General features: G+C 44.1%; 1 protein-coding gene across 3 annotated transcripts in view; it reads left to right on the top strand.

Moving 5' to 3' along the window:
* Positions 1-24,008, top strand: part of LOC147436250 (uncharacterized) — a 76,747-nt gene extending 52,739 nt beyond the window's left edge. The window contains exons 2-7 of one of the 3 annotated variants that reach the window (XM_086489175.1): positions 12,756-13,006; positions 18,390-18,461; positions 23,286-23,336; positions 23,419-23,433; positions 23,828-23,882; positions 23,959-24,008. In XM_086489175.1, coding sequence (XP_086345301.1) covers positions 12,756-13,006; positions 18,390-18,461; positions 23,286-23,336; positions 23,419-23,433; positions 23,828-23,882; positions 23,959-23,993 — 479 coding nt within the window. In that variant the 3' untranslated portion in view covers positions 23,994-24,008. Of the gene's footprint in view, positions 1-12,755; positions 13,007-18,389; positions 18,462-23,285; positions 23,337-23,418; positions 23,741-23,827; positions 23,883-23,958 lie in introns of those variants that run through there. The other 2 variants (XM_086489174.1, XM_086489173.1) reach the window with 2 other exon arrangements.
* The last annotated feature ends 271 nt before the right edge of the window (positions 24,009-24,279 follow it).

Here is a 24,279-nt window from a genome sequence, read left to right as displayed (position 1 = left end):
TCCGTGGCGTAGATGGGGATGGGGAAGAATCGGGGAACAATCCTCTTGGTGTAGAGACTTCTGTTCCTCCAATTCCACTCTCATCACCTTCACGCAAAGTATCCATTCCGCTTCTAGTGATGACCATGCACTGAGTTCTTGGGTATGGGGTACTTGGGTACTTGGGTGTTTGGGTTCTTGGGGTACTTGGGTTCTTGGGGTTTTTGAGTACTTGGGTTCTTGGCTTGCAATCTGCGTTTAAGAAGGCTTTTCTCTTACCCAAGCTCGACTCCTTCCCCTTGGCGGCCTTCCGCTCACACCAAGGTTGCTTTTTCCCACCTCACGTTGATTGGCCTGCCGCTAAGTGCAAGGTCCTCTCTCAATGAGTGGAAAAGAGGAACGAGGGGAGGTTGGACAAGCCCTTCTTTTCTGGGTTACCTGCCACTCTTCAAAAACACAGATTAGGGATTGACACGCCCAAGTGGTCTTGGGTTACGTGCGATCACAAGAAGCAAAAATAAAAATTCTATGGTTCTTTGTACTTCTTTCCTTGATTGATGATACCAAACACTGCCAAAGAGCTCTAATACCAATGTAATGTGCAACAGAAGTGAATGATGGTGCAAGCTCAATATGAGTGATCAGTGGGTGCTCAAGGTTCCTTTACTGAAGAGAAGGGAGAGCCTTCCTTGACTTGATGAGAGATTGTGCAATGACCAAAACAAGAGAGTGGAAACTGTGAGAGAAAGTGCTGCGAGTGGTAGAGAGAGAAAGAAGATACGACACCAGATGTCGGGTCCCTAATCCCCCTCCAAGGGCCCCACTCTCTGATAGAGAGGTATTTGCTTTAGATTGCACAAGTCTGGTACAAGGGTTCTAAATGCTACAATGCTTGACGACGATGACGACGATGTCGACGACAATGACCACGTTGGCGACAACGATGTCGAAGCTAATGGGCTGAAACCTGAAAATGCTTTTGATACTTGTGGCTGAAATCTGTAATCGCTGGGAATGCTGATGGAAATCTTCTAATGTGGCGAGGCTACGGGCTGATCGGCCACCGTCGGTGACGATGGCTGAAAACTGAAAAATGCTAGATGAACTGCTGGCTGGAAACGTTCTGTCGTCTTGGTCGCAACGGAACGGGCGACCATGTCAAGGGAAGTGCTGGTCTGTTGTGGTACTGCGGCGGGAAGTTGGGAAAAGCAAAACGCTGTTGCTGGTTGAAAACGCTGATGCCAAAATGCTAGGTGCTCATGGGAAAAATGCTGATGGTGCTGATGATCCCAGGTACTTGGTACTGCTTGGTTCTTGAGAGGCTCCTTCATTGCTCCTCTGGCTCCTACTGGTGCACCGAGGGTTGGTTAAATAGGTGCACAAAGCTGGGTCGGACAAGCTTCCCAACAAACCCCACGATTTGGAATTTGAAGAGGCACTTTAATAATAAAATGCCTGCAAGGAGTCCATGCGGTGAAAATGCTTATGCTTGGTGCTAGGTACTGCTGCTACATGCTATGGGTTGTGCAATCAGAGGGTATGCAACTACTCTTAAGTGCTTGGACATGCACGTCTTGCATACATGCTCACAAAGGTGCCAGAACACTTCCTAGGCTACCTAAACCCTAGAAGTAAACACAGCTTGCCCACATGCACATAGGGTTAAATGTGCACGTGACAGACGTCTACAATTAGCTTTATCTGACACGAAAAATAATTCTAAATGAATTATTGGAATTTTAAGTGAGAGGGTTTTTCTCATTGGAGACATCCGAGTACAGATATTTCTAGTGTGTCATTCAGAGTAATGATGGGAGCACTGTGAACGGGAATATTTGTAAGGACACGAGGAACGAGTACTTTTGATGCGTCACATCGGATGGATGACAGGGAGCATCGGAAAGAAGTATTCGACCATCCGGGAATGGACATCTCTGATGCGTCATAGGATGGGTGAAAGAGCATCATGAAGGAGGTTGTACCGTAAGTTCCGTAGGAAAGGACTAGGTGATGGGTATTCTTGATACGCTACTGTTAGATTCTTCATCTCCAGATGCTTCGCACCCTACCTAGGCTTCACACACATCACGTGCACTGGCCCTTGGTTGTGGGTTGGCCACCCGTACACCTGCTGGACAGGGATCTTCAGGCACATTTAGGGTTTTGCTCAGCATTTTGTCCGATCGGACCTATTCTAATCCTTTTCCATTTTTTCCTTATTTATGGTTTTTTGTGCATTGTCGTTAAGGCCTTTGGTCTGCCCTACCTACTTCCTATTCTCCTATATATATAGGAGGGGCGGGATGCACTCTCCCATTCATCTTGTACACAATAGTTTTTGCCATCTGGAGTTATTGGAGCTTGCCAGCCTTTTCCATTTGTCTCTTGTGTCTCTCTCTCTCTCTCTCTCTCTCTCTCTCTCTCTCTCTCTCTCTCTCTTCCGCTGCTCACTCTGACATGGTATCAGAGCTCTATGCTTGGATCTGTCTGTAAGATGCAGCGGAAGTGAATGTTGAACTTTGCTCAAGATGAGTGCTCCGAACTGTGCTCAAGGTTCCTTTTACTTACGGAAGGGAGAACCTTCCGTTCCTTTAGTGAGAGAGTGCAAATGATCACAAACAAAGTGGATAAACACTGTGAATGAAGGTGGTGAGACTGAGAGATAGAGAGAGAAGAATACGACAACAGAACGTTGTCAAACCCTCCTCCGAAGGCCCCACTCCATGGCGAGAGCGGTCTACTATTGATTGCACAAATCTCTACAATGCTTGGACTTGCCGACGATGAGGACGACGACGAGACGGGCTGAAATCTGAAAACGCCAACGGCTGAAATCTGCAAATCTTTATCTGCTGAATTTTGACTCTATGTCGATGACGATGTCGATGGCGACGATGTGACGACGACGCGCTGAAAACGCAGGTGCTGAAAGCTGCGTTTTCCGGGCTGAATCTGCAAACTACGCTGGATTTGACCGTGCGGCGAGGATCTGCTGCGGGAAGGTGAGATCTGCTAGGTTTGGGACTTCTTCTGCTGTGTCTAACTGCTGAAAACTGAAAACGTTGGTGCTTCTAAGTGTTCCGTCGCGAAGGATCTGCAAAACGCTAGGCCTCTTGCTGATAAAAAATGCTAGGGCTGATCTGTGTTGTTGAGGAAATCTGCTAACGCTAGGGTTGATCTGCAATGCAAAATGCCAAGGGCTGATCTTGATGCAAAAACGCTAGTGTCTTCTGAAGGTTGAAAACGGTAAGGTTGTCGCGAGGGAAAGTCTTGTTGAGAAGGTGCCTGTTGAACGTCGTGTTCCTGCTGCCTCTTCTGCCAGAAAGTGCTAGCGCTAGGTTTCTTATATACATCCTTATTGAATTTGCCCTACCTAATTCCCAACAAAAGTCACCTAAAATTAATAAGTGAAAAATGTCAAAAATAGGGAAAATAGGTCTATGCACTATAAAAATGCTTCTGATGGGTTCTGATGGAAATCTGATGATCATGCTGTGTGCAACCAAGGATATGCATCTACTCTAAGTGTCTGGACATGCACGGTCTGCGAACAGACTCACAAAAGTGCCAGAACACTTTCTAAGCTAGGCTAACTGAACTGAACTGAACCGAACCCACATCATAAAGTAGCTTGTCCACGTACACGTAGGGTTATATGTGCACGTGATATCTCCTCCTTTTCAAAGTGACGTACTGGTATCGAACTGTATGGCGGCGAGGGAGATCACCAATAGCATCCGGAATCTTGGAAAGGACTCTTCGCCGGCCCACTCTGATGCGTGGATCATGCGATACTTGAACTTCATAAAGGTCTACAACGCTTGCTTCTTTCGGCCGCGCCGAAAGTGACACAGTCTTTTGTGGCTCCTTCAATGCTTCCACTTCGTCTATAGTCATGCGTCTACCTTCTTCAAGAATCTCCGAGGCTGAAAATTCCTGAAACCACTTCCAATACAAAAACATGAACATACCCATTCCATGTAAATTGACTGGAAAAATTCTAGTCTTTCGAAAAGACTGTGCATGCAATGCAGATGAACAAAGTGACGGAGTGCCAAACCGTTTATCAAACACATGCAAACAATGGGGTTGAATCTTGACTTTCTGATCTAAATCAATCAACTGTGGAAAAACACAATGGAAATGCCGATGCTTGATGCTTAATCTTTCTTGTGCTCTTTCGGATACTGTGTCATGCCAAGGAAGAGACATGGAATGTGAATTCTTTGAATGCAAACATCTCATCTTTTCATGAATCATCCGCATACATCCGTGCTCATTCATGAGTGAATCGTGTTCAACGTGCAATATGGCATGCCTGTGAAAAGGGATCACATAAGGACGGTGACTAAAATACAGGAAAGCATCACGAATGAAACACTCAAACAATGCGTGTTGACTAATCATTTGAACACATAATACTTCCTGTGGGGGTTCTTTGGAACTCGACTCGAGAGCCAAGATCGGTTCTTCGTGATTGATCGAATCTTCCTGTGGGGGTTCTGTGGACCTCGACTCGAGAGCCAAGATCGGTTCTTCGTGATTGATCGAATCTGCAATGAGGTTAGCTTTACTAGAAAAAGCATCAGCTAAACCATCATTCTTGTGAACAATCACAGTTTCTTTCTATAAATCATCATGCTCGTGAATAATCACATCTTGATCATGCAAATCATCATGCTTATCATTATCATTAAAATCATCATGCTTATCATAATCATGCAAATCATGTGTATCATGCTTGGGAGAAGAAGGGACGGAGAGAGTCTCCTTTTCTCGAATCTCTTGCATCTGTGCCTGCACTTGAGAAAAGAGTTCTCTTTCATGTGTCGGTCGTTCGTTGCTTTTTTAGCTTTGTTCTCGCGATCAAATTTTGCTTCTCTTTCTTTGTTGCGCTCACGATCTATGGCTGCCATTCTTTCTGTGTATTTACGCTCTATGGCTGCCGTTCTTTCTTTGTGTTCTGCCTTTCTTTCTACTTCTCTTGTTTGCGTTCTAACTTCTTGTCCATCATCATCTTGTGGGAAAGAGGAGTTAGTGTAATCCTTGGCGTAGATGGGGAAAGGGGAGGGTCAGAAAAACCGCCCGGTGGGGAAAATTCTTCTTCACCACCCTCATGCTCATCATCTCCATGCGAAGTATCCATTCCGCTTCGGGTGATGACCATCCACACTGAAGTCTTGGGTTCTTAAGTTCACGAGGAACTTGGGTTCTTGTGGGTCTTGGGTTCTTGAGTTCTTGAGGTTCTTCTTTAGCTTGCAATCTGTGTTAGAGAAGGATCTTCTCTTTATCCGAGCACTGCTCTTTTTCGCAGGTGCACCCCTTGGCGGCCTTGCGCTCACGCCAAGGTTGCTTTTCCCACCTCACGTCGATTGGCCGGCCGCTAAGTGCACCGTCCGCTCTCAATGAGTGAAAAGAGAAACAAGGTGAGGCTGGACAAGCCCTTCTTTCTTGGGTTTCCTGTCACTCTTCAAAAACACGATTAGGAATTGACACGCCCAAGAGGACTTGGGTTACGTGCGACCGCAACAAGCAAAAAAAAACTGTGTGGTTCTTTCCTTGAGTGATACAGAACACTGTCAAAGCTTTGATACCAATGTAAGATGCAACGGAAGTGAATGTTGAACTTTGCTCAAGATGAGTGCTCCGAACTGTGCTCAAGGTTCCTTTTACTTACGGAAGGGAGAGCCTTCCGTTCCTTTAGTGAGGTGCAAATGATCACAAACGAAGTGGATAAACAGTGTGAATATAGGTGCTGAGACTGGGAGATAGAGAGAGAAGAATACGACACCAGAATGTTGTCAAACCCTCCTCCGAAGGCCCCACTCTCTATGGCGAGAGCGGTCTACTATTGATTGCACAAATCTCTACAATGCTTGGACTTGCCGACGATGAGGACGACGACGAGACAGGCTGAAATCTGAAAACGCTAAGGGCTGAAATCTGCAAATCTTTATCTGCTGAATTTTGACTCTATGTCAATGACGATGTTGATGGCGACGATGCGACGACGACGCGCTGAAAACATAGATGCTGAAATCTGCGTTTTCCGGGCTGAATCTGCAAACTACGTTGGATCTGACCGTGCGGCGAGGATCTGCTGCGGGAAGGTGAGATTTGCGAGGTTTGGGACTTCTTCTGCCATGTCTAACTGCTGAAAACTGAAAACGCTGGTGCTTCTAAGTGTTCCGTTGCGAAGGATCTGCGAAACGCTAGGCCTCTTGCTGATCAAAAACGCTAGGGCTGATCTGTGTTGCTGAGGAAATCTGCTAACGCTAGGGATGATCTGCTGTGTCTTGCGGTTTCCGGGGCTGATCTGCAATGCAAAATGCCAAGGGCTGATCTTGATGCAAAAACGCTAGTGTCTTCTGAAGGTTGAAAACGCTAAGGTTATCGCAAGGGGAAGTCTTGCTGAGAAGGTGGCTGTTGAACGTCGTGTTCCTGTTGCCTCTTCTGCCAGAAAGTGCTAGCACTAGGTTTCTTATCTACATCCTTGCTGAATTTGCCCTACCTAACTTAAAAATAATAAGTGAAAAATGTTAAAAATAGGGAAAATAGGTCTATGCACTGTAAAAATGCTCCTAATGGATTCTGATGGAAATCTGATGATCATGCTGTGTGCAACCAGAGGATATGCATCTACTCTAAGTGTCCGCACATGCACGGTCTGCGAACAAACTCACAAAAGTGCCAGAACACTTCCTAAGCTAGGCTAATTGAACTGAACTGAACCCATATCATGAAGTAGCTTGTCCACGTACACATAGGGTTAGATGTGCACGTGACACTGCCATCGCCTACACTTGGGAGGACTCTGCGGAGGATTTCATCGCGAAGAAGTGCTTCTTCCCCATCAACATTTTTTTTTCTGACCAACGTTTTTGTTGGCAGCCAGTAAGTGGTCGGGAAATCACCGGCAATAGTCACAATTGTTCAGCTTCCAAGCGGGAAGACCAAGGGGCAAGGAGCGGGGCTCCGGCTGTCCAAGATCGGCAAGAAGAAAATGCTGAATTGAAGGTTAAAAAACGCTGGTCCAACGGTGTCCTGACTGCCACAAAAAACGCTAGGAATGCTTGCTGTTGTCCTGCCAAAAACGCTAGGGATTAGGGCTGAAAGACGCAGATCAGTGGGCTGCCATCTTGCAAAAACGCTAGATCCACAAGCTGGCTGAAAATCGCAAGGCAAAGGAGAAGGCAGATGGTGGCGATGAGGCAGAGGGAGGGAGGGTGCTAGCAAAGGGTGCAGAAGATGATGCTCGCCACCAAAAACGCTAGTGCTGATTTTCAGCCTGTTTTGGTGCAGTTACAGCCCTAACCTTACCTTCTTGGCATCCGTTGTTCATCAATGGTGTTTTTCCTCAAACCCCTACATTCTCGCGGTGTTTAGAGCTCCCTTTTGCTGCCATTTCAGGTTTGGATAGCACCTCGACTTTGCTTCATCGGCATCCCTTGCCTCTCCCGTCACTTACCCTCTCCTTCACAGTCTTTTGGTGTTCTATCCGGCGTGGTTTTCCGATCCTATCCTCACCTTTGCTTTTGATTTTACACACGAGACTTCTCTGCTGATTTTTTGTCTATACCTATGGTGACACTCCCAGCCATGCCCATCTTTCCTCCCGGCGAAAAGCTTGACGGCTCCAACTTTGTCGTCTGGAAGATGAAGATCATGGTGATGCTTATTCAGTTTGACCTTTGGACTGGCTTACCGATCTTGCAAATGCCATGTGTCCCGGCCTTGCTCCTGCGTCTGGTGCTCCTACATCGACATCATCAGCTACCACTTCTTCTGTAGTTACACGTGCTGGCTCCTCATCTACTTCTTCTCATGGTACTTCTTCTGGCGGATCAGGTACTGTGGTTACACAGGCTATGGTGGATCAGTGGAATCTGAAGCATAGCAGAGTTTACTCTTTCTTACTCATCAACTGTGCGGACATGTGTTGACGTCTTTACGCTCTCACACCACTGTACATGAGGTATGGGGTTTCCTTTGCAACATGTACGAGGCGAAGACACCCGGAAGGATTCTCCCTCTGGAAAAGAATTTGATGGACTTACAGGTCTCGTCATTTCTGACTATCCAGGACTTCATATCCCGCATGCTTCTGCTCTGTGATGAGCTAGCAGCTTGTGGTCACCAGATCTCTTCCGGGGGCATGGCAACTCGGTTGCTGCTCAAGCTTCCAGTCACTTACTACCTCCACGCTCCCTACCCCTATCACTTGGGAGGAGCTCTTACCCGCTGTGCATTAGATAGCTTCCCGCATTCAGGACAGAGCCACCTCAGACGCCTCTGTGGGTTCTATTCCATTGGTTTCTACATCCAATAGGGGTGGTAGTGCTCCCGGACAGTCTGGACCTGGTTGTACACCTTCTCGCCCTGACATTACTTGTACCTATTGTGGAAAGAAAGGTCATTATGTAGCAAAATGCTATAAACGATGGCGGGACCGGAAGAAGGATTCAGATCCTGAGGATGGGACGGCTTCTCGATAGAGGTCTGCCACTGCCATCTCTAGCCGCTCATAGGCCGATGGCTTCACCCTCTAGTTTCATCCACCTCCTTCTTCCTTTTTATGATCGAGATCACTTTTTGGCTTGGAGTTTTCTGGTTTACCACCTTGGCCTTCTATCCTTTTGTGTCAGAGTGCTCTGATTCAAGTCGGGGGGGGGGGGGGGGGGGGGGGGAGGGGGGGTTCTCTCTCTTTCGTCTCTCTTTTGCCAACCTCCACCAATGAGCTCCCTGCTCGTCTTCCATCTTTCCCTCATATATACTCTTCAGCAACTTGTTCTATTGTTAGCCTCTCCATCAGCCTCCTTGTGCGACTTGATCAGCTTGACCTACCTTCGGTCATCATCACATTGGTGCTGGACGGTTCGTCATTTTTTGTTTGGCTGGCGCTTCTTCTTTTTACTCTCCAGATTTGCCAGGCGTGTTGCATCTTCTTCCTCAGCGACTCCGCATCTATCATTGGGGGGTGTGTTGGATTCTTCATCTCTAGATGCTTCGCACCCTGCCTACAGGCTTCACACACATCACATGCACTGGCCCTTGGTTGTGGGTTGGCCACCTGTACACCTGTTGGACATGGATCTTCAGGCACATTAAGGGTTTTGCTCAGCACTTTGCCCGACCGGACCTATTCTGGTCCTTTTCCATTTTTATCTCATTTATGGGTTTTTTGTGCATGGTCGTTGGGGCTTCTGGTCTGCCCTACCTACTCCCTATTCTCCTATATATAGGAGGGGGGGGGATGCACTCTCCCATTCATTTTGTAGTGCCAGCCTTTTCCATCTGTCTCTTGTGTGTCCATCGCCATTGTCTCTCTCTCTCTCTCTCTCTCTCTCTCTCTCCACCTTCCGCTGCTCACTTTGACAGTCACATGGTGGGTGACGGTGGCATTGGAAAGGGAATCTTCCAGTCGTGAGGAATTCGGAACTGTGTTGGAATTGTCCACAAGGATGAGCAAGCACTCGAATGAAGATGGTTTCAGAGGAAACTTTGAGGAAAAACAATTGCTTTTTGAGAAAGCGGGTTGCTTATTTGCTCTCCCGTGAGGAAGCCTATGTCCACATTGCATCTGTGCATGTGGTTGCATCCAAGGACGCCTAGGAAGTGTTGTGCAAGCATTGTTTTCAGCTTATAAGGTTTTTTGGAGTTTTTAACAAGTTCAGACCATTTTTAAAAAGAGGCCATCCATCCATTCGTACGTGGAATTAGGGAGTAGATCCACGGATCTGAGAGTGTTAGACTCTTAAGTTGTGACTCAGGAGTTGAAGATTTCTTAGGAAGGACTTCGCGTCTAGGAAAGCAGAGTTCATATGTAGGAAGAGTTGGCAAGAATTGCAGGGATGCTATACCCTGAGTCTGGAAGGTGAGATCTAGAGGCGAGAACCTTGGTTCTCGAGGATTTGGAATAAGAAACAGAAGTTCCTTGGAATAGGGTTTTGCCCTAGGAATAGGAAGCTGAGGCTTCCAAGGACCATAAGTCTTATTCTAGAACGAACGTGGTAATATGTTTGGTTCAAGTGCTTGTATAGACTTCTCCTCAGTAATAAAGATACCATTACGGGGGGGGGAGGAGGGACCAGCCCATCTTTTGGTCCCCAGTACTGTGTCGATCTTCACACACACACTCTCTCTCTCTCTCTCTCTCTCTCTGTCTCTCTTATTTCTCTCTATATCATTTGGCTTCAGTATTAAATGATAAATTCCATTTATTCGAGTAAATTTTATATTGTTATGCGCTCCTATTTGTGACAAGCTGCCATGTCATCATGTCATCGTGAATTGCGGAGATCCGTACAGATGCCACGCATCATGTCAACGCAAATTCCGAGAATTCCGTATAGGTTGCTACGTCATCAGTTCTCCGCTCTTTTTTCTTTATTTTAATGCCTTTAGGTCACTTGGGCCCCATCGGATGGGGTCCCATAAGTTGGTGTCTTCTGCTTCTTCTTCTTCAGTTGCTGCTGCTTCTTAGGGTTTAGGCCCCTCGAGCAGGATGTGTAGTTTGGCTCCGTCCTTCAGTGGCTTGACACGTAAGCAGTTTGTGAAATTGTCTAATGATTGACATGATGAATTTAATGCATCTACACATCTGCTAGAGATCGGTGAGATCTGGATGTGATGACTAAATGAGTCATGAATGTGACTAGTGCATAAAGAGATCTATATGGATGAGATGATTGGATACCAATCTTAGTGCATCAAGAGTTCCAAACGGATGAGATGGCTAGACAGTGATCTAGGTGCATCATTAGTTTTAGACTAGATTGACTTCTTGCACCGGAGTGTTTGGTGTGAAGTAAGTGATTGATTTGTGGAACGCATGCTCTGTGAGTGTATGGTCTTACAAGGATGGTCATTAGCATGTCTGCATGAAATGTGAAAGGATGTGAATATGATTGTGACAAGATTTAGTAGATCAAGACATCTGTGAACAGATCAATGCGGTATGGATGCGACTGCTAAATAAGGTTACAATGATCATGATCCGTATCTGACATCTCAACGGAAAGCTGATGTGATTGTTCAGTGATTGGAGTCTTTGTGCAAGTGCTAGATGTGTGAAGTCTCATGCACGGGAGCATAGAGTTAGTGTTTACTGAGCTAGTTTTTGTCCTTTGTCTATTTTGCAAGCGTAATCGAGGGCGATTACTCTTCTTTCAAGAGGGGGGTATGTCACGAGTTGCTGACGTGGCATGCCTAAAAGCCCTAGGCCCTGGTAAGTGGACACAAGTTGCAGAACGTAAAAACTAAAAAACCCTGCAAAAATAATGACGTGGCAAAAAAAAAAAGTGATTTGCGTTGGCTGAGGCTGACGTGGTAGAACTGTACGACATGCAGAAGAATTACTTTTGTGTGAAGGTTTTTAGCGCCCAGCTTTTGGAGCAAGAGCTCCTGCTTTTGGTGCTAAGTGCTTTTGAAGGCGCCATGCTTTTGGGCCTTTTGTAACCTTCAAAAGAGTGCCCCTGGGTCTCTTTCGTTGCAGACTAGCATGGGAGCAGAGCTGCAGAGAGGACCCTCGGGAGTTGTACTTTCGCGAACAAGCAATTAAGAAAGAAATACCAAAAGGGGCATCGGTCTTTGGGGCCAGTGCATTTGGAAGTGGAACTCCGCAGGTTCGTGTTGACTCTCCTCTTCTCTCTCTATTCAAGTTCAGTTGTTACAGTTTCTGTTCATGTGTTGCTATTGATTTCTCGCTTGGGTGTCCAAGCTTGTTACACCGATTGTACTCATATAGAGTCTAGTTTGGCTATGTGTGTTGAGCATCTTCACACGCATAGCACAATGTGCAAAACTTGGAGTAACCTGCAAATCAAGGTTGCAGTAGTCTGGTGTGTGCCAACATGTCTAGCATCAAGTGCTTCATATTACTTTCTGCCCACGACTTCCAGCCATCAAACTTGACATTTGAACTTCTTTATATTCTGCTGAATATGCTCTATTGTTGTGTCCCTAGTTTCTTTTCCCACTTCTTTCAAGCGTGTGTGCTCTTTTTGCAATCATTTTGTGATTTCCAAGAAGTATCTCGACGCAGAGCGGCACGTTGTGCTGGGCTCAACACAACTCCACTCGGCACTCAAGCTCGGGCATCACACCAAAGCAACTTGTCTGTGCGAGTGTTTAAATATATTGGCCCACACACTTCATCTTGGAATAAATACACATGGAATACTAGTCCACTATCATTCTCTTAAAGGCCAGCTCTTGAGACCCAGGGTCAATGCATTCTCTGCTTCACCAATTTTAGTAACAAATGTTTTCACAAATATTCCTTTGATCTCTAGTTTTGGGTTGTCAGATAAAAGGCATTCCTTGATTTAACAATTTAGTAACAAATGTTTGCTAAATATTCCTTTGATCGTTTTATTATTTATTATCTTCTTGTTAATATTCTTTTCTTTTCTCTCTGAAATTGATTCTCTTTTTTTTTTTCCTTTCATAGTTGACGAGTTAAATACAACAAAAGAGTGTTACAGGAAAATGCCACATTCTTTTCTTTTCTCTATGAATTGATTCTCTATTTTTTTCCTGTCATAGTTGATAAATTTAACAATAGAGTGTCACGGGAAAATCCCACATGCTCTAAACGAAAGCATGTCCAAGCGAACCATGAAATGAGAAAGACCAACATGATAGATGCCATTTTCCGTTCAATTCCTCTTTGGCTGTCTCTCCAAAAAGTTTTTAAGGCTATAAGCTCATTGTGGTCTTTTCCCTTCTGCAATTGTTGCCATGTATATATGAGCTCACATGATTCACTTGAGCAGTTGTTGATGCTGCGTGGGAGATTTTAGACGAGTTCGACAAGAATGATGTAAAAGGTTTGCAACAGCCTTCTTTAGAGAGTCCAGATGGAGTGTTTGCTTTGGGAGCCTCTCTAATGGCTGTTGTAGAGGCTTCAAAAATACAAGACGGATGCTTGCCTTTATTGGGCATATGTGCCAATAGTTGCAAAGATGCTCTTACTGCAATGCAGCAGTGGGCGACTGCCCTTGGCTGTGATTTTTGCACTCCTCAGGTATACCAGTTTTCCTTTTGTGGGCTTTTGATTTCATTTATTAAAAATGCATATTTATAGAGGCATTCATGTGCAGAGAAGCAGCATTCAGCATGTGTGTAATTGTTTTATGTTATCATTGGCATACGAAAGATATGCTATAGTTTGATAATTTAGAACATGTCACTAACTAGTGCTCTTGAGAATGAGTATGATTTGAGACAATTTTGTTATGAGACCACACTGTTTGTTTTTTAGTGAAATCTTGCATGTTGGAAACAAACTTTACACAAATTTGAGGCATAGAGATTCTGAACATGTGATTGGACTTGGCTGTCTTGTCTTTTCATATTCTACACTTGATACATTTGCTCTCAACGTATCCATCAAATGTTTCCAGGATTCTTTTCTAGCATGGGCTTTAAGGATGCATAACATGCAAGTTGATTCCCATTTGCATACTTAAAAGGTAAATGGTCTTTTTTATTTTTTCTTTCTGGTGCCAAAAAATAAGTAACCATAAGATATGGCTGACCTTCAGCTCCCCACAAAGAAGTTCTATCTATGGTGATAGCTCCCGAGTCCTATCTTACTTGGCATGACATGATTCTTAGGAATGGCTCCTATGGATGAACACAAAGGTAGGACATATTTATGAGGCATTATTGGACGACCAAAAACAAGGCTTTGTTGGCATTATTGCATCCAGCCTACAAAGGCCCCTGCTGCTCTGTACAGATCGAGATGATTACCTGAGCAGAGATTTCCCCATTGACCAACAGCACCACCTTTTCAGACTAGATCATTAAGCCATGCCAACCAGAGAGGAGATGCCTCTTCAACACTTAGCCTTGAGAGTCCTAACTTAATATTGTTCTTTGTGTGCACTCGGAGAAAATGGAATGCCTTTTCCCTCCCCATGACAGGAAGCGTTCCAATTCCTTGAGCACTCATTAATAGAGAGGGCAGGATATTGTTATGCTAACTTTTGCATGTTGTAGGCTATCCACTTGCCATGCAAAGAGTACCTATGTGTCCATCTGCCATGCATGGAGGGTTGGTGTGTCCACCTGCCATTCAAAGAGTGCTTGTGTCCACCTGCCATGCACGTATGCCATGTAAGCTTGCCAAGTCAGCAAGCTCCTCTCCACATCGGCAAGCACCTTGCCAAGCCAGCAAGCTCCTGCCAAATCAGCAAGCACCTCTCCTCCTTGCCCAACAGCCAAAGGTGCTTGCCACATCCTCAAGCAGCTCAAGCTTCTCAAGAAAGTTTTCCTAGTAGGCAATTTGTGAAAAGTGGTGTAGAGCAAAGCTAGTCGAGGGAGGGAAATCTGTGCTAAGGGTTCAGAGAATTGAGAGAGTGATCAATCCAAAACCTTTTGAGTGTAGATACTTTCTTTATCCACAGTTTAGACTCCATAGACAGTCTCTAATAGGGGATAATTAGTTGCTTGGGGTTTGCACTTGAGGTGTGGTATGCAAGACAACCAGGGCAAACCACCACCACCACCCCCCCCCCCCCCCCCCCCCCCCCCCCCCCCGCGGGGTCACTTCCCTTGCAGAAGATAAGAACAAAGATATATATTAAAGATTTGGGTGGGGAGCAGAAGTTGATTGCGCTTCGCATGAATGTCTTTTTTCTTATATAATAATCGTAGACAAACTAGTGATGAGAATGTGTGAATGGGCAGGTCTCATAAGATGTATTTTGAGACGGAAAATCCTGCTGCTTGTGGCCAAAATACAACTGCAGAGAGCCAATCATGCGGGAGTGAGCCTTGTTGCCATGGTTTTGACCTTGATGTATTTGTGGATTTGTGTATGAGACGATGCATCTCTGATAAGTTTATGTGCTTTCGGGTGACCCACAGTTTGTTTGCTTCTCTTCATCGTGTTTGGAGAGTTGTTATGGTCATCCATGTATGGTTTGGCTTGGTGTATGACATCTATGGATGGGAGACCGAGTCGCTAATTTGCACATAGCCTAGTTGGCTTTATATATAGGTTTTTGTATGCTAGTTGTCTTGGTGAGTTTAACTTGAGATTTTGCTCAAATTACATGGTTAACTTTGCTCGATTTTTCCCAGATTCTCACAATAATTTATTATCTGTAGATTTACTCTGTGTTGGTATAGTGATCGAGCGTTACTCCCACTTTGACAGTGAGAGTTTTTACTTTCACTTTGAAAAGTTTTGTCAGCTTCGATTACGGTTTTGTGTTCTTGTATCCACTCTCGCAGGATTGAGATCTATTGTATTCTCGTAGTGGCTATAGCTTACAAGTAGTCACATGTTACAGGTTCTATAGGCTTATAGGAATAGGATTACTGCAATTGTCGGATTTCACAGGTAGTTTTGTGGAATGCGTAGTTTTAGATCGTGTTTGCTATCTACTTATGCATGTGGTCATGTGCTTTATGCTCGATTGAGAGCAGTTTATCCCAGTCTTGAGTCATTGACACTCGTTGTGCTTGCGTTATCTTTTGGCGCTTGATTACGTGCAGTTTTCTACTGGTTTTGGTAGAGATTGGACAATGTTGTCTATTATCTTTTGGTAGAGCCATTTGTTGAGCTAAAAATTGCATATGCAAATATCAGATCGATACGTTGATCACATTTATGATTGTGTAGTAGTGGAACCGATCTCCCACTTTGGCATCTTTGATACAATTTATGGTTGAGATTTTGCTCAGTTTACAGGGGAGACACTGTCAGATTTCTCCAGAATTTCTTGCCAAAGTTTTGGCTTTATCACCTACACTTTCGATGCATATGTGTATTTGTGTTTCTTGACATCTATATAGCAGATATGTGTGACAATTCAAAGTCTATAGAAATGACTCGTGAGAGATGGAGGTCTCGTTCATGCCGATTTATGCGGTATTGGTATTGTGGTCACAGAGGGCACATTAGACTTTGTTGCTTCAGACATATGAGGGATCAATGGAGATGCATGCCTGATGCAAATACAGTTTTGACACATCCTAAAGAGGTGGCTAAGTATGCAAGTGACGGTGATGTCACGTTTGCCTCTAGTCTTCCTCTTGCTTATATGTCTCGCAGAGGTGACATTTCTTCTCGATGGTTGCTAGATGAGGATGCAGTCTTCCACATCACACCATGTCGGGACTCGTTTAGTACTTTCTCTAGTGGGAGTTTTGGTTGAGTGCACTTAGCCGATGGTTTGGCGTTTGACATTGCAAGAGCATGAAATGTATGTATGTCATTGCACAACGGTGTTATATACACTTCGACATGTGCGTTATATTCCTTAGTTGAGACAAAGTTTGATCTCGGTGAGACGGTTAGCAGACTATGGATGTCAAATACTGCTTAGAGAGCAGTCTTTCGAGATGCCTTGTGGATCACTAGTGATTGCGAGGGGAGCGCGGAGTGGCTTGGTCTATTCATTGCATGTATCTAAGTTATGACACGGTTTTGTCTCGATTTGGTTGCACACATGTCAGCAAGAGACGAGACGAGTCTCTTTCGCGGATCTCCAAGTTGTTGTGCACGACGTGCCTGTAGATACAGAGTTGGAGCGGTCATGCTCTGGTGAGACACAACAAGTTTACTCTTTTAGGAGAGAGATGCCTCCTACGGACATAGATGACATATAGTTTTTATATATGCTCATGCTAGAGGCTGATATGATGATGTACGATATGTGATGAGTGGTTCCGATGATGTCATAGCATTGAGGTGCTTGCCGTGCATAGATTGGTAGAGGTTGCACTGAGCGTTGATACAAATGCCTCATGTACGACCTTCTAGTGTCGAGGAGCTACAGTGGGAGCGATTGCAGTTTGGGTTGTTAGTCGAGCGATGAATGACACTAGCACGATGCATCATGGAGCTGTGTAGGTCATTATGGAATACTTGTAGGATAGGCATGCGCACTCTAGCGGAGATACGTGCTTCCATTCTACTAGGTTCTATAGTGGATCCACTTATCGGCACACTCGCCTTTAAGTGGGAGGTTGTTGGGGTAAAGGTGGTGTCCGACCGCCCACTTACCACTTACTTATTCTTTATAGTAGAGAGAATAAGGGGCTCTCACCATTCTGTGAGGTCTCCACCCACCCACACAACCTCCATCTTCTCCTTCATCTCTCTTGCACGCACGCATCCACACGCACTCTTTCACCCACCTTTGGTGCTTGTGGAGAGACATAGTATTGATGACTTTGCCGTCCTCTGATGCAATTCTTAGTTTCTGGGTGGAAACAGTGAGTTGCTTGGCAAGAAGTTTCTTTGATTGAATTCTGACTTTGGTTATGAAGAATCAACAAAATGATTGACTTAAGCTCTGGAGTGGAAAATTAATTGCTCTTGAAGAATGAATGTTTAGATGGGTAATTCCCTCTTTTTCTGCATAAATTAGTGATTTGGGTTTCTAAATGTTGCAATCCATGCCTACGTAGCTTGTCCCGAGACTATCAAAGATGGCATGCAAATGAAATTATAATGCATAGTGATAGTGGGTCGGCAAATATGAGCCCTTTTGGTGAGGATACTTAATGTTGTAATTGTGCTTCAACTTTTATAAAAAGAAAGAATGAATATTGTGTGTTATTAGTTTTTGAAATGAATGCCATTATGTTTACATGGTATAAGGAGGAAATGTGCATATTGGTAAGCATAGATTGTTTGATCTTCTTCCAAGTCCTTGTGTGCTTTTGCAAGCTGAAAACCCTTCAAAAAATGGCTGAGGTTTGAATATTTAACTTCTGATTGGGCAGAGGGATTAATCATGCAAATTGATGACGGAAATTAGCTGCATACGGTGGGTGAGGAGCTCTCAAGTCAAGTGATTTATATGTTGAACGAAGCAAATGTACAGAGAGGCTTGGGGGAAATAGCATTTTGCAATTTCAAACCAAACAAAAATTCGTAGTGAAGTATGGGAAGACCTTAGGCAAGAGCTGGTCTTAGGAGGTCTTTGGAATCAAGAGATACACAAGGGAAAAGGGGAGTAGGGACAATGCCGAAAACCGTTTTGAATGTTTTTATTTTTGCAATTGAGGACCATTAGCTACCAATCAGGTCTCAACATTTTGGATATGAGAAGTTAATCGTTTTGTTATCCAAAGGTCTTCAGGTTAGTAAGTAAAGAGGTTGTTTTTGGAAGCTAAGCTGTTTGCATGTCAAAGTGGAATAGAATGTAGGAAGCAGGTATGCCTCTTGCTTTGGTACGCTTTGGTACATAAGTCTGGTCTACATTCTCAGATTCTCTTTTATGCTACCTCTCTTTTTGTTGTATGCTTAATCAGGAAAAGAACAAATTGAAAAACAATACATGTTTCATTTACTTGTCCACAAGTCCCTCCATCTGTACCGTTTATGTTATGTATTTATAAGATCTTACTCTTTAAACCTGAGTCACTATGTCATGTAATTCTAGGTTATGGACTCCAAGCACGATTTGGAATCAATACCTGGCCCCGTTTACATAAAATACAATGCTCATGCGAAGGTTTGTTCTTATCTTCTAATAATACTCAATGTAACGTTCACTGGACAATATTCTTGTACAAAACTTCCATGTTCAATGTATGAAGATTCCTGAGCATCTGCAAGAAGCTTAACTTGAAGGCATTAAATGTAATGCACTAGTTAAACGTTGTGTTGCTTTTGGATTTGAGAAGATGTCAAGATTGTACAAGTAAGAAAATGGTGTGCTGAATGTAATTTCATCCCCCCCTACCGTGTCACAAAGTGATGACTTTTCATGACCTGATCGACCGGATGAGAGGAGGAAGAGCGAACCCGCTCAAGAAAGGTAGGATGAAACGTGGTGGGATGTGTCATGAATCGCGGAGGAAATCACGGAGCCGTACAGATGTGTTGATGTGGCACTATACGAACCCGATGACATGGCAGGTTCGAGCTTTTTGGAGCTAGTTTTATGAAAAACAGTTGATTTTGTTGCTTTTGCACTTGGAAAATTAACCACGGTTTTAAAAGTCTCTTTTGGGTGCTTTTGGACCCATGCCTATAAAATAGAGGCCCAGGGTTGCCATTAGACACGGCCAAGTGTGCGACTCCGTGGATGAGTCATAGGGAGAGTCTGAGTTGTGGCAGTTGTATCTTTGACTTCAGTCTTATGAAATAAAGAAATACTGCAAGGGGTGCCTTGTTGAAGGGGCAATGCTTCCGGGAGTGGAACTCCACCACTTAGTGTCTCTTGTCGACTGCTTTCAGTTCTCTTTCAAGTTCAAGTGTTTGCTATTTGACTACAATTCAGTATTGTTGCAGTGCTTCTACTGCCTTGTGAGGTGACTTGCTGGTTATAGTGGTATCAAAGGTCAAATTATTGTTCATCTCAAAATTATCGAGTCCAGAACTGTTGCTAAATTGGCTTTATCTTACAGAAAAATAATTCTAAATGAATTATTGGATTTATAAGTGAGAGGGTTTTCTCGCTTGGAACACCAAGGAAAAATAATTCTAAATGAATTATTGGAATTTTAAGTGAGAGGGCTTTTCTCACTGGAGACATCCGAGTACAGAGTATTCCTAGTGTGTCATTCAAAGTAATGACGGGAGCACTGAGAATGGGAATATCTGTAAGGCCACCAGGAATGGGTACTTTTGATGCGTCACATCGGATGGGTGACGGGGAGCATCGGGAAGAAGTATTTGACCATCCGGGAACGAACATCTCTGATGCGTCATAGGATGGGTGGCATAGAGCTGTACCGTAAGTTCGGTAGGAAAGGACTAGGTGATGGGTATTCCTGATATGTCACAAGGTGGGTGACGGGTGCATCGGAAAGGGAATATCCATAGTCGGGAGAAAATTCTGAACTGTGTTAGAATTGTGCACAAGGAAAAAGCAAGCACTTGAATGAAGATGGGTTCAGAGGAAACTTTGAGGAAAAAGAGATGCTTTCTGAGAAAGCGGGATTGCTTTTCAGGAAAGCAGATGCTTTCTCGCGAGGAAGTCTATGTCTGCATTGCAACTGTGCATGTGATTGCATCCAGGGACGCCTGGGAAGTGCTGTGAAAGCATTGTTTTTAACTTATAAGGTTTTATTGAGTTTTTGGGCAGGTTCAGACTATTTTTAAAATACGCCGGCCGCCCACTTAATAAGTGGGCAGCCATCTGATAAATAAGGCAACAGATCAGCCAGCGTTTTCTCTCTCTTTTTTTGGCAGAACAGCGAAAAAAAAATGAAAAAAAATAAAAATAAAAACGACCGCGATCTCTACGCGAGCAGCTATTCATGCCCGTGGCTAGGAGCTATAAAAGCATCACATGCCCTCACTCAGAGGGGAGGACCAATCTTTGCAAGGAGGAGATGATGCTGCAAATTTCAGCCGTAAAGAAGATGTTGCAGGTGATGCCCATGGCTGCCCCAAGTGTACCAGATGTCGCCAAGACCCAGTGCGCGAGTTCCCTCCCGAAGAAGTGCCTACGGAGCGTGTTTCCATCGCGACAAGCTCCTGTTTTTCTCTGTTTTCAGCCCCTAAACGTCGTAGACGGGGCTGATTTATGAAAAGGAACCGGAGAACACACCTCTTTTGTGTGTAGGATTGGAAGAGAGGATTTTCTATGGAGAGATCTCTTCCGGGGAATTGCTTTTCGAGAACGGAGTTGCGTTTCGAGCGTCGAGACTTTGAAGGTAACGATTTTCATGTTATGAACTTTGAGTATTTGTTTGCAGGTGTACTTCCTCTTCGTGAGGGAGTAGGAGCAGAGGAAGGCATGAGCCTCTGCAAGAGAAAGCGCTCTTAGGAACTAGAGCCAGATCAGCCCAAGGGTTTCGTACCCAAGTTTGGGAAGTAGATCCACGGATCGGAGAGAGGTAGTCTCTTGAGTTGTGATCCGGAAGTTGAGATTCCCAAGTAAGGACTTCGCGTCCGGGAAAGCAGAGTTGTTCTGCGGGAAGAGGACTCTGGAAACAGAGTTGGGAAAGAGAGTTGCAGGGATGTCATGCCCTGAGTCTGGAAGGTGGATCCAGAGGCGAGAACCTTGGTTCTTAAGGATTTGGAATAAATAACGAGAAGTTCCTTGGAATAGGGTTTTGCCCTAGGAATCGGAAGCTGATGCTTCCGGGAACCATCAAGTCTTATTCTACAACGAACGTGGTAATACGTTCGGTTCAAGTGCTTGTATAGACTTCTCCTCAGTAATAAAGATACTATTACGGGGGGGGGACCAGCCCATCTTCTGGTCCCCAGTACTATGTCGATCTTCTCACTTTATCTTCTCTCTCTCTATCTATTTCTCTCTGTATCCTTTGGCTTCAGTAATAAGTGATAAATTCTATTTATCCGAATGTATTGTATATTGTTATGCGCTCCCGTTTATGACAAGAACTGCAGCAATCGATTGTGGAAGCAACATCTTCTCATCTTCGGGAAGGAGGAGACACCTTGGTGGTGCACGGTGAGAGGCGTCCCTGCAGGATACAAGCTATGACACAATCGGACCTCACCCTCTCCATCTTTAGTTGTCAATGTTGTCATCTTCATAATAGACATAGGCATGGCTTACAGATAGGGAGTGTGGTTGAAGGTTGACGAGATGACATGGTCTGCAGCAAGCCCAAGGCACGCTCTATGAGTGAAGGGTGGATGCCATGCATATCGATAGACGAGTAGAGCAGCCAGGAACGGGCTGAGGTGGCAGATTGTGGTTCTGGAAGGGTTCTCTGAGCAAAAGCTTAAATAGCTCTCATGATTGCAAAGGTCATAAGAAGAAGAATAAAGAAGGAAACAGGGAGATTGGGGAGACGAGAGACTTTGATGAAGTTGACCCAGTTGAAGAAGTGGAAGGGACGGCTGGGGGAAAGCAATTCCAGATTGAGCAAGGTCTACTTGTAGAGTCAGAGCAGGGAGAGAAGCAATGGTTGATATGCTTCTTGGGATTCTTCAGAGTCTCTGACCAAGAGAGAAGGCAAGAAAGCAGAAGATATTAAGGCAAAGAAAGCCAAGGCACGGGGAGAGTCTTGGAAGATATGCTTTAAGGGAATCCAAGAATCTATTTGTAAGTTCTTTTTGATTGAATTCGTAGACATGGAAAAGATTGAAATTACTTCCTTGCAAGGTACACGTAGAAAAGTTGGCAAGAACTTTTCAAAAAGGTACAGCTCGAAAATTGGACGCAGAACATATGTTGATGTGAGCAGCAGATGTAAGTGAAAGATGGGTCAAGTAGTGAGCTAATGATGTTTACTCTTTCAAGTTTGCATGTTTGTTTGAGAGGAATGACTGCAACATTCCGTCTCTAGAGAAGCTAGTGCATCAAGAGTTCCATTTGGATGAGATGGCTAGATGGTGATCCTAGTGCATCAATGCTTTCTAGATGGTAATTCTAGTGCAGCAAGAGTTCTAGTTTGGATGAGATGACTAGATGATAACCTGCAAAATCTGCAAAAATCACCCTTTGAATCAGCCAAAAACTGACTTGGGTACCCTTGAGTTGCCTCATCAGGCACTGTCCTATGGTGCCCCACTCTTAGATTCATCCTTCATTCCCTCTCCTAAGAAGGATCTATTCAGTTTTATCCCTCTCCTAACTATTCATGGAGGAGATACTCGGCAAAGAGTTTTCTTTATTCTGCTTTGAAGACATTGTTTCGTATGTGGTAGAGCAGGACACTTGGCACGGTTGAATGATCTTGTAGGTCAGTGCTTCAAGAGCAGAGACAACATATGTCCAGAAAGACTGAAGGCTTCCAATGAGCCTTCAGTATCTGGAGGCGAAGAGTCTATCTAGGAGACGAGAGGCAAATAAAAGAAGATGTATATGATTGAGGTAGACAGAGGTGCCTTGCACCATGCAGGTACATAGGCGCAGGCAGTCCACATATGGAATTTTATTGTCCTCTTCAGCACCAGTACCACCTATATCTCCTAGAGAGCTTGATGGAGTGCCCTCTTATTGGAGACCTCTTGATAGTTTTGATAGGGATGAGATTTCTCTTGCTGTGCTGATGACACAGTATGAGAAGAATTTTCCACCTCTTGTATCTGATAGGGCTGTATATGTTAGGAGATATTATTGGTTGTAAACCAAAAATTAGTGTTGGTTTTGATACAATGTATCTGGACACATTTGGGAATACTCTGTTTAATCGGCTTGTCTGGTTATTTTATCTTGGGGTGTGCGCTGTCAAGATGTTTAATCAACACACAGAGAGAGAGAGAGAGAGAGAGAGAGAGAGAGAGAGAGAGAGAGAGAGATATTAAACTTCTCACACACGAAACAAGGCCTCCACTTGTTTGTAGCAGCTTTATGGTTTTGTTGATGCCATGATTTCTTCTAATGTTAGGCATGTGCTTTGTTCAGACATCTTATTTGCAAGCATACACTGGAAGGTTTCGTGGAGTGATAGTGCAGGTGCCTTGATAGTTTTACTTGAGAATAATTATGTGGGTGAGGGGGCTGCAGAACAGCTGACATCCTTTCTCTTTCCTTTTAGGTTGGTCAGAAGCAAGTGGGCCATCTGCCTCTTTCCCTTTTCAGCTAGGTGGGAAATGACTTTGACGTCCAATTGCGCACTTGTTTAGTTCTCACTCAAAGGCTAACAGTACTTTCAGCTACATCAATTTTGGATCATACTAGCATATGCTCAAGGAGAAAATCATCTGTTTTAGTCATATTAACTCTAAATCTATCAGGCTTGTTTGAAACAAAATTGAGCTATTGGGCTTGGGGTATGATTTCAAACATACTTTTCCCCCGTGCGATGTGATAATCATGTATAGATCTCCAATGCATTAAAAATTGATTAATTCTCTCTCTCTCTCTCTCTCATTAGAATAACTATACCTGTAATTTTCATCTCTCTTTTTGACTGCTATTTCACACCAACTTGATTACCCTTGCAGAGAAATCAAGGTTTGAGGCCAGAATTATTGTTAGATGAGTCTGTTGATGTAGGAGGTATATTTGCTCATATGCTTTGCTTTGGGCTTTTGACTATTTGTGATAAGGATGGAATTCTTACGTTGTTGTGTAGGTGCCCTTGTAACAGACATCAAGTGTTCTAGCTAGATTAAGTTTTTTTGCACTACAAGAGTTGGAGCTCTTGATAATGCGGCCCGTCTCCCTCCTCTTTTTGTAGCAAGTACTTTTACTAAAAGAAGCATATGGAAATGATGAACATGGTTTCGTATACTAAAAGACCTTTTAGGGTGCTATGCTCGATTATATCAAGCAAGGGGAAGGGGTTCTTTTTGTGGGTTTTTGCATATATTAATGATATATATCACATATCTCCTGTAAAGTGCTTGAACAATTCAGTTATTTGTTGTGATAATCAGCAGTTAGTGCTTGCCTA

This window comes from Adiantum capillus-veneris, chromosome 18 (genome assembly GCF_014529385.1).
Source record: "Adiantum capillus-veneris isolate H3 chromosome 18, ASM1452938v2, whole genome shotgun sequence".
NCBI classification, from domain to species: Eukaryota; Viridiplantae; Streptophyta; class Polypodiopsida; order Polypodiales; family Pteridaceae; genus Adiantum; species Adiantum capillus-veneris.
This window is presented reverse-complemented; position numbering and strand designations above follow the sequence as displayed.